Genomic DNA, 13,513 nt, shown 5'->3' with positions numbered 1-13,513 from the left:
AAAGCACATCTCTCACAGCACTGTCTCCCCTAGATATGCCAGGTGTGGGATTCCTGCAGTTGCCTCCCATCAGTTCTTCCCTGGAAGACCTTCAATTCCTACACTTGCAACGCCTGGGCCCCTTCTGTGTCAGGAATGGCTGATCAGCCTGGTTTGAAAACTGTTTTAGCTCTGCCTGGTGTTGGAAAAAGGCTGCAAGATTGCGTGCCATTGAGCAGCCTGTTCTCCAGGTGCAGCTTTGCCCTTTGTCCCTTTCACATTAACAGATTGGAGATAAGGAGCTTCAGATGGAAAAGATTCTTTGGAGGATTATGAAAGAAGTGTGTGTGAGAATGAAGGATGGCTTATAGACTCTTATGCAAATTAGCATGAATAAAAACAACTTAGGAACTGGTGGCATAGCAGTAGGGTGCCAAAAAGTTTAAGGAACTGGAAAGATTCAGGAGTCTGCAATCTTGCTCTTGGATGGAGCTGAGTATAGCTGCAGAAGGAACTGGGTTATTAAGTAGCTATTAATCCATCATGCACCCTTCAGCAATATGTATTCTACTGTGCATAACTACAAGGAGGCAGGCTGTGGCTCCCAAAGGCTCACATTTCTGTTCAAGATAGCCAAACCTCTCTAATGTTTTTTATTCTTGAAGTTGCTTGGTTTGTGACATTGATGGTGGTTTGCCATAAAGTCTGCTCTTGGCCTTCCTCAGCAGAACAGAGGTGCGTGCATCAGGGAAAAGGAGTGGGGAGGAAAGGAGAAAAGCTTCTGTTCAGCTCTGAAGTCTGCACTGAGCAGCTCTTGCACACTGTCTGCAGCTTCAGGAAAGCAGAGGGAAGCTGGGTCAGTAGTCTGGGAATACTCTTGGCAGTACTCCCTTCCCAGCACTTTTTTCCTCAGTAGCCTTCCTACAGTGTGGAATGATCATTTACTTCCTGACAGCTCTGCTACTTCCCAGATGGAGACTCAAACCTAAAACCCAGGAATCTCACTCAGTCCTACGAATCCTCTTCCTAAACAAAGAGCCCTGCTGTGCTCAGAGGTCCTGCTGCAAAGACACATCAGAGTAGGCTGGCCTGCACAGGTCAGAGGCACTTGCATTTTTTTGGGCTTCTGAAAGACACCCCTTGGGTTCTTCCAGGGATAATTTTGATAAAGCAGTGTAGGCTAAATGCTTTGAGGCCCAGATCTCAAAGCATTTAGCCTACACTGCTTTATCAAAAGATTTGGCTTAGGGCTTCAAGGAATTTCCAACAACTGGGGTAATATGAAACTGAGACATCCTTTCCTGGCTGCTCTACAGGGCCGTGTAATAATCATGTGCAGTGCCAGCCTCTGCACTGGGTTTTTTAGGCCTTAGGCATCTCCTTTCAGTATTACTGAATTAAAGCTGTGTTGATGTGGTGGAACTCACCTGCAAAAAGCTCAGGCAGTGCCCTGAACCTGCAAGTTCTGGGCAGGTTTTGAAGTTCCTAGCTGCTCAGTGCTGTGAGGCACACTGTTGGTGGCAGAGAATGAGGGGTGAGGTGCTCTACGTCCTCTTGGTGCTTTGTGCCGTGGGGTGGAGTGCATCCATGTAGAGTTAATCTGATGCCCACAGAGGGGGTTATGTGTCAGAGTTTGGCTTTGTTTCCTCATGAACAACAAGTCATCATTTTTAGTTCTACGATATGTAAAACTCAATTTGGCCAACTTTCATTCTTTTTATTTATTTTCCTCAAGGATGCTTTTTCTCCTACAGAGATGATGAATTCTGCTCCTCTGGTATAACTCAGCTGGTCCAGAGTGGTGCTACATTCTAGAAATGTGCCCATCTCCTAATGCTGGTAATTTGACCCGTTGGGAGATCAGAATACAAGCTGCACCTCAGAATTCAGTTTGTCAGATTTTACTTGCAAATACTAGTGGCTTCTGTCAGTCTCCTGGGAGCAAACAAGCAGGATGTATTCCAGCCAACTCAGTAGCAGGGGAATGAGGCAGAAAGGTTTTCCTGAACAGCCTGCATATCACAGACCTAGCCAAACTGTTGAGCAGACTGCAGTTTGTCTTCTCAGTCCCTGGCTTTCAGAACCACACCTTATGTTCACTGTGCCATAATTTGGTCTTTTTGGGTATGCAGGAATGTGGAGAGGTTTCACTGTGATGAACATCTGTGACAGTCTTGATGGTGCTTGTTACCCAACACAAAGCAGCAGAGGAGTACTGTGACTGATTTAAAACTACTTAAGTTCTGGCTAAAGAACCAAAAGTAAATAGCAGCTATGATGTATCTGTGGGGTAGGAAAAACACTGATAATGTAGCCTGACATATTTTTTTATTTCCAAACTGGCCACTTTGTATTAGGTTGTTCTATTGAACAAAGAGATCCTGCGAGGGAGTAATAGAAGAGACAGTCAATCAGAGAGAACTTGGTGTAGCTTATGTCATCGACAGGGGGTTGAAATGGCTTTTCCATTACAGCTTTCTTGACCCTGGCTCTGTTGCAGAAAGGGGGTTGAACTCAAAACCTGGCACAACACCTTTTAATATCTACTGTTTTTCTTTAGATCTCAGAGTCCTTTGTCAACTAGAGCAGAAGCAGATGAAGAAAAGGTTTATCTCCAGGGCATGGAGCAGGCTCGACCTCCAGCAACGCTTGTCTCACCTACCAACGGTTTGTAATAGGGAACTAATCTCGAGGTTTCATGGTTCTCCCTCACTGACAGAGTTACCTCACTCCAGTGCACCTGTTTCAGGAAATTCTGCCTTACTCAGTGTTGTGATCTGGCCAGGTCGTGAGCCAGGAATGAATTTCTAGTGAAACGTTATTACCTAAAATGAAGTGACAGAGAAGTGTTATCACATCATCCTCCTCGTGGGAGCAGCTGCTTGAGTCCTGTAGGCTGCTTAGGTTTCACTTAAAAAACACACACACAAAAACTCCCACAACAGATTTGTGCTTGTAAGGGGACTGTTTATCAAGGAACTATCATGATTACCTAACAGTGTCCTTAAACTGCTTGCTTAACTGATCAGAAATCAACTCTAGCCCAGCACAGTTAGCTGAATGTAATAGGGTATGAAATAGTTAAGAGCTCATTCAAGCCAGGACTGACCAGGTAATCAGAAAAGAAAGCGTTTAATGGGACTACCATTAACTATCACCTGGCTCCTCTATCCAAGTGCCCTTTGTAGGAGCAGTCTTCTAGCTTCTAAATTCCTAGCTAGCTAGCAGCAGCTCGACTGTGCTCAAGGGAGCCTGCCCAGGCACTTGGTGTTAGGCTATGGAGGATGTGAGAGGTGTCTGCTGCAGGTGGGCCAATGTGCTCATCATCTTCTGCAGTTGGGCCTGGCATAGCAGATCTCAGGTGCAGGTGATTATGAGACAATGCTATTAGAACATTGCTATCATGTTTGTACTCCCACAGTTGAAAAGATTTCCACAGGAAGAAGGGGGGGGGGAGGGCAATATCAAAAAGGACAGAGGGGTGTGGAATCTCAGCAGCTGTCAGGGAAAAGATGACTGGAGGAAAATAGGATCATATTGATGTAGAGAGAAGGTAAAGAAAGTTATATTGCTAAAGGGAAGAAGTTATGAGAAAGGAATGAAAACATAAGATGAAAAGAGGGGAAAGTGACAGGAAAAAAATGGAAAAAGGAAAGAAAGAAAAGTCTTACCTTTGAGATGCAGTCTTTTGTTTAACTGGGCATGTTAATTCAAGTAGCTTGGCATACAGCCATTGGCTCCATGTTATTTGGAATTGATATTGATGGCAGCTGGTTGCTGCTGATGGAATGACTCACATTTTCTGCCTCCCCTTCCTTTTATGGCTATTAATGATTCACATTTGATGTGGGCTGCTGAGTTATACTACACCACGTTCCATCTGTATTTGGGCTCAGGAAATCACTTTCAGGCTTTTCTCCTCAGATAACTATCATGACTCTCAAAGAGAAGCCAAAAAACTGCTCTGGGAGCAGACACCCTGTGGTGTGTTAAGGAAAGGATGCATTTACTTATTCCTTCCGCCAGGTCTTCAGCAGCTTCTCCTTGAGATGGAAAGATGCACCCGTGCAGAGCATGCAGAACAAATATGCTGCTGCACCCACAAGATGTGTATGCTTCATCCCAGTAAGAAAAGTTCTACTGACCTTAGCAGATTTCCCATTAATTTGGGATGTGTGCATGTGAAAAGAAATGTTTGTTTTCTTTAAGTGTTATTTACTAGAGATGAACCAAAATCTTACCACCTGCAACCCTGAATTTTGTTTATTCAGAGCTTTCTTGGCAAGTTACACAGATCTGCCACCCTGTTGGCAGTGAGCTTGGAGTTAAACATAAAAATCAGAAGTTAAATAATGTGAGATTCTAACCCAATATAAACTCTAGTTGCTTCTATGGACTTGTGTGGGGTGAGGAATACAAGCAGAGCACGAGTAACCAGACCTAGTGGCTGAAGCTTAGGTAGGAGGGAAACTCAGAACAGAGCAGGCTGGTGCCATTAGGATCACCAAAGACAGGAGTCTGTGAAGCCACAGGTGGTACCAAGCCAGAGCAGAGTAACATCATGATCAGAGGCTGGTCCAAAGATTCTGTAGCCTATGCCATGTGCCAGCCTCTAGGATGAAGAGTAAAGACTGGGCTGAAGAGGTTTGTGGTGGTCAAGGCTGTGTAAATTGTGGTCCTGCAGACTACCAGAGAGGAATAGCTGAGACTGCCTCACACGCCTTGTAATAGACAAGTCAACAGCCAGTCTTGACCTCATTTAGTTACTCATCACATTGGCCAGATTTATTCTTAGTCTTCTGGGGATCTAAGTGTTGTCAGCTTGCTCAAACACAGCCTGTTGGGGGTGGACACACAGCCATCACAGGGACTGAGAGCACGGATATCTCAAAGATAGATGAGTAGCTCGTAGATGGCTGGATAGGCTTTATGAGATAGAATGTCTGGAATAGATGATTCACAAAGAGATTACTGATAATGCCATAAGCTTTACTGTTGTATGTTGGCTTCTGATAGCAGCCATTATAAGATGGATAGAAGAAATAAACCATGAAATACAGTGTCTCTATTTGGGATGTGCTTCGAGTAGGGTCTGTCTGCTGAGAGTTTCTTTGCAGTAATACCACAGCTTTTCTTACCTTCTCTTAGATCTAGGGGACATCATTTTGACAGTGTCACCTCTGGTACCTCCTCATGCATATGGTAATGTGATTTCAATCTGTACTCGTCGAGGGTTTGCTCTGCAAGGAATCAGACAGCTGCAGCTTTCACACGAGCAAGCCATTGTGCTGAGCATGACAACAAATCAGGTACCAGACAGAATGCACTGCTTGGTTGTATAACTTGGCTTCACGTTTTTGAAACTTACTACGTTGTAAGTTTATGGATGTGTGAGCTGACACTCCTGTAGCAAGTGTTCTTCAGGACACTCATCATCTCTTTACCAGCTAGCCAGCACCTGTGTTCTGTGTATTCCTGTGAGTGGCGTTCTGGTTTCTTTCAGTGCTGATGGTTTGGTTTTCTTCATTAGTAAGAAAATCCCACTAAGCCCAAGCCTCTCGTTGAACCTAAGCATAAACAGGCTTGCTTCTACTAAAGCAAACATTAATTTTGCCGTTGATCTCAAAATAAGAAAGGACAGACGGTAACCTCATAAATGAAAATAACGATTTCTGATCTGCAAACCTGTATTCAGGAGAACAGTCTTTGTCTAACAGACTGATGTATGACTCTTCCCTCTGGGTCTGCTTATGGCCTTTCAGCATGAAGTAGTCCCCTAATTTAATGCATTCGGATGGCTTGCAAGAAGAGCTTTCCTATCCTCAAAAATAACCTTTTTCTTTCTCTCAAGCTCTGTGTAACATGATAGATTTATTTGAGTTGAGTTAGAGCAAAGTTGGCATTTCAACATGTCAACTTAAGGAAATAAATGATCATAAATGCAAAAATACAGTTGAATTTGCACAAGAAGTCCATTTCTGTACTTCTTACACAGTAAATCACCCAGGAATCCTATGACGCTTTGTCTTACGAAGGGCTGAGTTCCTTCACTTCAAATGTTCATGCTTAGAGTTGTTTCCTATGTTAATAAGGAAACGTATCATTCTGCAAACTAAACTGCACAAAAGCCTTCTTTTCTGCTTGTTCTCTAATCAAGCATGAGGAAGAACACTTTCCCTGCCCATCATATCTTGTAGAATTAAAGCAATGCCTATTTATGGAATACTACAGCAAAAATGGGCAGATATCTGGGGCATGCTCCTAAGTGGCTATTTCAGAAGATAGCAGCAGCAGAAATTATTGTTTTAATGTGTTCTCTGGTGCTAAGTGTTTCAGGACTTGGGGTTCAAGATCATTTTTGAATGAGTAATTTAGAATACTACCACTTATTCTCTGCATTTATAACCATTGTGATTTTTGTTCAGCCCAGTTGTAGAGCAAAACATTTTATATTAAGTCTTTTCATGAGATTTAAGTTAAATTCCTCTGTCTCGTGAAGAGATGACAAATGAACACCTAGTTAATAGAAGTTGATGTGGTTTCACTGATGTGCTTTATCTTCATACACCATCAGAACTTAACTGTTTGCTTGAGCCCTGTAGTGATTAAATCTGGATTTAGTAGTCTAATCTGGTCCTTGTTATTTCAGATCGCTGTATTTTGCCCTGGCAAGATTTCTAGTTTTCCTGAGAACAGTTCTGCAAGAGGAGAGCTTTCTGCTGAACCACATGTGCACTGTCTTGTCTTGTTGCTGAGAAAGGAGGATGCTAGTCATCATATTCTTGCATTGGTAAAAGGTAATGCTTTCACTGTTCAAAAACCTCAGCAAAGAAGGTTTGCATTTTAGAGCATCTGAACTAAAGGTCAGAAGCCTTGCCAAATATGTTACATTGTGGGAAGATTTGAGGATACTGGGGCCTGATAGTTTTGCTGTCTGAATCTCCAGGCCCATTTTTCTAGATCAGCCACTTCTACACAGCAGATTGATCTTTGCCAATTACTTGATCTTTAGCACTGAAATCCTTTTGAGTTTAGAATCATAGAATAATTTATGTTGGAGGGGGTGACAGAAGGTCAGTCACCCAATGTCCTGTTCAACACAGCCTCAGCAATGAATTCAGACCAGGATGCTCAAGGCTTTGTGCAGTCAAGGCTTGGGGATCTGTAAGGGCGAAGATTCCACCACCTCTCTTGGTCCTCTCTTCCAATGCTTTACTCTCCACGTACAGAACTGTTTTTTTCCCCTTATGCCAAATTATGTCAAGGAATTCCCCTCCTCTGTTTGAATTCATGACTTCTTGGCTTCCCACTATACACCTTTGTAATGGGCTTGGCTTCATGTTTTCTCTTAGGTATTATTACTTCCCAGAGAAGTAGGCTACCAAAAATGCGTGTCACTGGGCTTGAGGATATCATACAATTCTGTCAACCTCAGCCCAGAATTCTGTGTGCTTGTGACTTGCAAGCATCCGAACTGCAACTAATTTTGTATGTAGAGACTGCCAAAAGAACAGAGAAGTAGCTGCCCCAAATCCTCTTAGTTCATTCAAACTCTGTTCTGATTCTCTGATTTATTTAGTTATTTAGTTTTCCTAAGGATAAACTGACGTTGGCCATAAGTAAGGAAAATCACAGAAGCAGCAGTGATCAGCACAGAACAGAGAACTCTAACCTGCTTGCTTCTTCCTGCCCTGGCAGTAGGCAAATTGCCTGCAGCAGGACAGTCCATTCCAGCGTCTGCTTTTTCACAACCTGCCCTTTAGACTGCTGTGATAAGTGGGTCACTGTAGCCTGAACAGTTCCAGAACAGCTGCTGACCCCTCCATTACACCATGGCAGCTTGCTCTTGAAGGAGGCATTCATCCATTGCCTTTTACCTCTTATAATCCATCCTCAATAGAAAAGAACATTTAAAGTTTTTGGAGGAAAGAAAAAAAAAAAAAGCTTCAAGAAGTCCTCTTCTTTTTCTTCCAAAAACCATCACAATATGTTCTGAAAACCTATTTAGACCCCATGGATTAATCATGGCAGACTAATTACAGCACCGTGTCCCCTACTGCCTGCAGACCTAAGGAAAGTTGCTCACTAAAGAAATATAGCTTCTGCTTTTTCCCTCAAAAAGTGCTGCAGATGACATTCAAAGTGTTTGTTTTGCATAGCGAAATTTGCAGTAGAAATATCTATGTGGATACTGGGACAAAGAATATTCAGGAAGGGTAAAATGTTTGCTCTCATTGTAGAGCTGTCATTTCTTTTTTTCCTTTGTAGAGAGATCCTGCAAATGCCTCTTTTGTACCCTCTTTGCTTCAGAAGTGATCCAGAGAACTAGCTTATTCTATATTCAAGAGCCTTGGAGAGGAAAGTTGTTGTTGCCACATAAGCTTTGGCTTAGCTGCTTGGAAGTGTAGAACAGCAGTAGGAATTCAGTAGGGTCAAAACCATACTAAGCAGTTTTGTATTTTTAATCAATAAACCCCTGATAAGCAGTTACTTCTTTGATGTTCACCACTGCTCAGTCTTCAAAGCAAAGCAAACTTCAACAGTCATTCTTGAAATGGAGCAGAGAGATAGGTGCCTATAGGAAATATTTCTTTATTGAGAGTCAACACCATCAATTTTTGACCAAGCTTTCCTTCGCTATGTTTGAACAGGCAGCAGATAATTCTCTAGGATGAGTTATGGCAAGTTACAGAATCACAGCATGGTTTTGGCTGGAAGGGATCTTAAAGACCATTTAATTACAACCCCCTGCTGTGGGCTGGGACACCTTTTCCCAGCTTAAGCTGCTCAGGGCCTCATCCATGGCCTTGGGTACCTCCAGGGATGCAGCATCCCCAGCTCTCTGGAAAGCAGAGCCAGGGCCTCACTACCCTCTGGGTAAAGAATTTCATCCTAATATCTAACCTAAATCTCCCTTCTAGTTTAAAGCTACTACCCCTTGTCATAGCTCTACAGTTCCTGATAAAGAGTCCCTCTCCAGCTTTTTATAGGACCCATTTAAGTACTGGATGGTAGCATCCTTCAGGTACTGAAAGGAGGTTTCATTTATTTTTGCCATCTGAATTTTAAAAAGCAGGTAGGTAGTTGTCAGTGGGACAAGCTCAAATCTGTGTCAGTGCCACATTTGGCATCTGAGGTTTGTCATCAATGCCTACTGCTAATAATCCATTTTCCATGCCACACTGCAGTAAATTGTTGACAGGCTTGTAGAGTGGAAAGCAAAGATTTGTGCAAAATAACTTTAAAAATAACAAACCTTAAAAAATGTCTGAAATATTACTGTAAAACACTACCAATTGTTGTGAAACTGCACTCTATGCCAGTATGTTAGTGCACAGCCTGTGCATAGCCTGGCCCTTTGGGAAAGAATGGGAGCAATGACTGTTAGTTTCTAGCACTTAGTACTTGTAAAAGCGGAGTTAAGATATTTTCCAGACTGGGATTTACATCTATTAACCTTACAATGGCTCTCTGGCCTGGTGCTGCTGTGTAGGATGCAGAATATTGGCCTTGCTGCTGATACTGAGTGTCTGGACTCAAACAGTGGGTTCAAGATTAGAGCTATCTTTTCTTGTGGGCAACAACTTGCTTAGGACACCTGCTACAGTTCAGGAGCTGTGTAGGATATTGTGTGTGTGCATTCCATATCTCAGTCCACTGTCTGTAGCTGAAACAAATGGAGTCCTGGCCAGAAGGCAGAGGTGAATCCAGAGAAAGCTGTGACCAGCTCTCAGTGTTCAACAGCCCCCTTCCTGACTGTATGTGAATCTGGGTTGGGGAAGAGGGAATGATGGAACTGCGTTTCATGAGGCAAGCTCAGTGTGACCCCATACAGATGTCTCTGCAATGCATCTGTGGTCAGATGAATCAAAATGCTTGATAAGAAGCGTGGTTTTCATGTCAGACTGCATCACAGGGCTTTGTGCTCCTCACACACTCTTGTTTTGTGCACAGGACTGATGAATGAACTGGCAAAGCAAGGCCTCCTTGGCAACAGGCAGAGCAGCCTGCCTGCCAGAGCCAGGCTGGACTCCTCCATGTGCTTCCACGTGGCTCCTTACACTGAGAACGTGCTGCAGATGCTGGGTAGGTAAAGGTTATGGGAATGCAGTATTCTGTCTCTTGTTAAGTCTGACAACTTTTATCAGAAGATTTCCCCGATTAAGAACATTAGGACTATGCTCATTCACTACAGTAACTCATTTAGTGTTCCAGTGTCCTTCAATTATAAAAACTCTCATTGAATGTCTTCTGCTTCTGCAAAGTGAATGGAAGAATCCATGGAAAAGCAATACGGAAATAACTTTAAAGTAGATTAAATAATTTATTTTTACTTACATTTACATTAAATATGACCTAACCACAACCAGTGAAGCCTTAAAATTGCCAGAATTAAAAGAATCCTACCGATGTGACATAGTTTCAAAGAGAAGTCAAAATATTCAAACGAGATAAATCACTCGTTCAGGATGTAAAACTAGGATTTGCTGAAGTGATGCACGTAGGCAGCTGTAATTCCTCTGCAGTTGCAGAGAAGGCACTTTTTCATTTCTCTTTACTCTGAAGTCCTTAATTTCAATGTATACACTTGAATTCATGTCAGTAACTCATTCATTCAAAGCTGGAAAATTGGTAAGGTTTGGAAAAGCAAGTAAACTTGTTACAAATTTATGACTCAAATGGGTTGGAGAGTCCTAGAACTACTTGTTCTGTATGCTTGGATGTTACAGTAATCAGAAGTTTATTTTACTAACTGCAGGTAATGCTGCTTATATACCACTCTTCTGGAGAAGAATTTTTTCCTTACATCCAACCTGAACCTCCTATGGCATAACTTGGAGCCAATTCCTCTACTCTTATCTCTCCCTAAAACCAAATTAACATAAATTGTGAGGGGAGGGAGGGGGAAATCCAGTGCATGTCATTCACTTTTTTCTTTCATTGTGAAATGCTAAGATGTGGGAATAATTAAGTACATGGGTGTTAATCTGTACAGTTGCTTAAATATTCATGCACTTTTATAGAATCAAGCACAGCTTTCTGATGGGACTGGGAATTCTGCAGGCTGTGTTGTTCCTGATAGGACAATGGATATGTGCATAACACAGTGTCTCCTGCTTCTGTCCTCAGTTTCATGCTATGTAATCTCCTAGAACACAAAATGAAGTATCAATTTAATGTAAAGCCAAGCCTTAGTTATCAGTCTGAAATTTATGCCTTAAATCATTTTGCTACAGATCTATCAGCACTGTTTAACAGTGTGAATAAGGACATCAAAATTAGGATTTGAGTATATTTGCTTTACATGCCAAAAGCAATTCCAGTTAAGGAGTGTAACTAATTAGTGAGGATTTGCTGTGATTCTGCTCCTCACATGTGTTTCTTTTTCGAGCTGTGCTGAGCTGCAGCATCACAGTGATGCACCACCTAATAGAGAATTAGCCAGTTCCTTTTTGCTAAACAGGAATGGATGTTTGTTTATGGGCAGTATTTATTTGGATGATGTCTCTGGACAGGAGGAGACTTCAGTGCAGTTCCAGACCCGTGTAACATTCCTCTGGATTTTTTCTGCAACCGAATATTTGCTTCTGATCCTGAAATGGAGCAAGTAGTCCTGCTGACACTGGTTGGGATGGATGCTATCAACAGTGCTGGAGAACTCCTTTGCCAGATCCTTCTTCCTGGGAGCAATAATCAGTATCAGAGTGCAGGTGATTGTTGGCTCCTGGGGGAGGCTGTAGAAGTTGATCAGGAAAGTTGAGCCTGTCTGGCTGCTTTTATCATAGCCAGAAAGCTTTGAAAAAAGAGATGCATACTCGAACAAATGATTTCTTCATTTACCTGCCAGAAGTGCTGAAGAATTTGTCATGGCTAGTTAGTGGGCAAGGCCACGTTCCATTTGACACAGGTGGGCATTTTCTTCAGAGAGGGTCAAAGTAGTTCCAATCTGTGCTAAGCCTTTTATGTTTTCCCTGCCTTCTAAGCAGCGAGAGATAATGCAGCTGTGCAGGGAAGGCACAGCAACAGGAATTGGGAAGTCACAAATTCTATTATTGCTGGTCCACTGACATCCTTTGTGACCAGAAGCAAGACAGCACACCTCTTAATGCTTCATTTCCTCATGCAAAGGAGGAATGATGACACTGTCCCATGCATTAAATGATCACAAATGATGAGTGCTGTCAGGTGCTAACAAGATGAAGATTGTATGTAATTTCATGATGCAGATTGTATTAGTGTGCAATAATGCAGTCACTGTCCTAATAAAGGGCAGAAGTCTGGCATACTGTCTGCTCTCATTCTATGTCCTGTTCTCTTGAAGGGGATGTTTAGTGAGATCTATATCACAGTAGGCAAAGAGGAGATTCCAGCTGACAGAAACTTCCAGCAACCTGAATACATGGATTGAGCCTCTAAACATCATAGAATCATAGTATTGTTTGAGTTGGAAGGGATCATTAAAGGCTGTCTGATCCAACTCCCCTGCAGTGTAGGGTCACCTACAGCTCTGTCAGGTGCTCAGAGCCTAGTCCAGCCTGACCTTGTCCAAGGACGGGCACTCACCACCTCTTCCATTGTTTTACTACCATTATCACACAAAAAAACTTTTTTTCTTCCATCCAGTCTAAACCTCCCTTGTTTTAAATGTCTCGTTACATTGGAAATAAGACCACTTTACAAACAATGTTAAGTTGCTCTAGAGACAAATCAACATTAAATTGTGGTTTATTATTATTTTCCCAGTTTTTCTGTATCTGCATTACAGTCTGTTTTGGATCCAGCAGGGAGTGAAGTCAAAGCAACTTCGAGACTTCTGGTCTAATAAATTAGAACACTTGTCTCCAAAAATACTATGACTTTTATGAAACAGATGCTGTCAACTGATACTAACAATATTTTCTTTGACTTGCAGAAGGACCTGGTTCAGGGTTTGAGCTTCTAGGTCTCAAGTGGTTGCCCCGTCTCACTCGACATCAGGCAAAAGAAGTAACTCCTTTTGAGGTTGGAGATGCTTCCTGGTGGACAAGCCTTGATACACTGATGTCTAATCCAGTCCTTGTGTGTGCGTTACGGCGGATCAATGCCTTCCAAGTCCTTCAAGATGCATTAAAGAGATTCACACAGTGCAGGGAGGAGCTAAACGAAGGTGACAGTGCTCTGCAGAGAGTAATGGCCTTGACCCCAGAGGTAACGTTCAGACAAGCCATCCTTTTCTTCACAGAGAAGGATCTTGTAGCTGGTAAGCCATGCCTTTATTGTTTACAATTCTTAGATACAGGGTGCTTGGGAATTTATTGAACTTGGATGAACAAATCCTTTTCTATGTTGGTTTTTTTTTTTTTTCTAAGGCACAGAAAAACTTAATTATTTGGGTTTAAATTATTCATTGGCTATATGATCAGGGATATTAAATCTGTAGGAGCCAGGTGAGGTCATCTGCAGGTTGGCCTATTAATATAACACATGGCCTGGTTCCCTTTCTGAGGATTCCAAGCTACTCAAATGCTTCACAGACATCACAAGAGTTACCAGG

General features: G+C 42.4%; 1 protein-coding gene across 8 annotated transcripts in view; it reads left to right on the top strand.

Moving 5' to 3' along the window:
• The window catches only part of DNAAF8 (dynein axonemal assembly factor 8), an 83,500-nt gene that overhangs the window by 47,252 nt on the left and 22,735 nt on the right, over window positions 1-13,513 (top strand). For 7 of the 8 annotated variants that reach the window (XM_031595298.2, XM_031595295.2, XM_031595299.2 and 4 more), the window contains 7 exons: window positions 2,540-2,646; window positions 4,006-4,104; window positions 5,128-5,288; window positions 6,629-6,776; window positions 9,934-10,065; window positions 11,496-11,690; window positions 12,893-13,219. In XM_031595298.2, the coding sequence (XP_031451158.2) occupies window positions 2,540-2,646; window positions 4,006-4,104; window positions 5,128-5,288; window positions 6,629-6,776; window positions 9,934-10,065; window positions 11,496-11,690; window positions 12,893-13,219 (1,169 nt within the window). The remainder of the gene's footprint in view (window positions 1-2,539; window positions 2,647-4,005; window positions 4,105-5,127; window positions 5,289-6,628; window positions 6,777-9,933; window positions 10,066-11,495; window positions 11,691-12,892; window positions 13,220-13,513) is intronic. The other variant, XM_031595296.2, reaches the window with a different exon arrangement.

This window comes from Phasianus colchicus, chromosome 16 (assembly GCF_987193195.1).
Source record: "Phasianus colchicus chromosome 16, bPhaCol1.hap1.1, whole genome shotgun sequence".
Taxonomy (NCBI): domain Eukaryota; kingdom Metazoa; phylum Chordata; class Aves; order Galliformes; family Phasianidae; genus Phasianus; species Phasianus colchicus.
The sequence above is the reverse complement of the archived record's forward strand: the minus strand, read 5'-3'. Positions and strand labels throughout refer to the sequence as shown.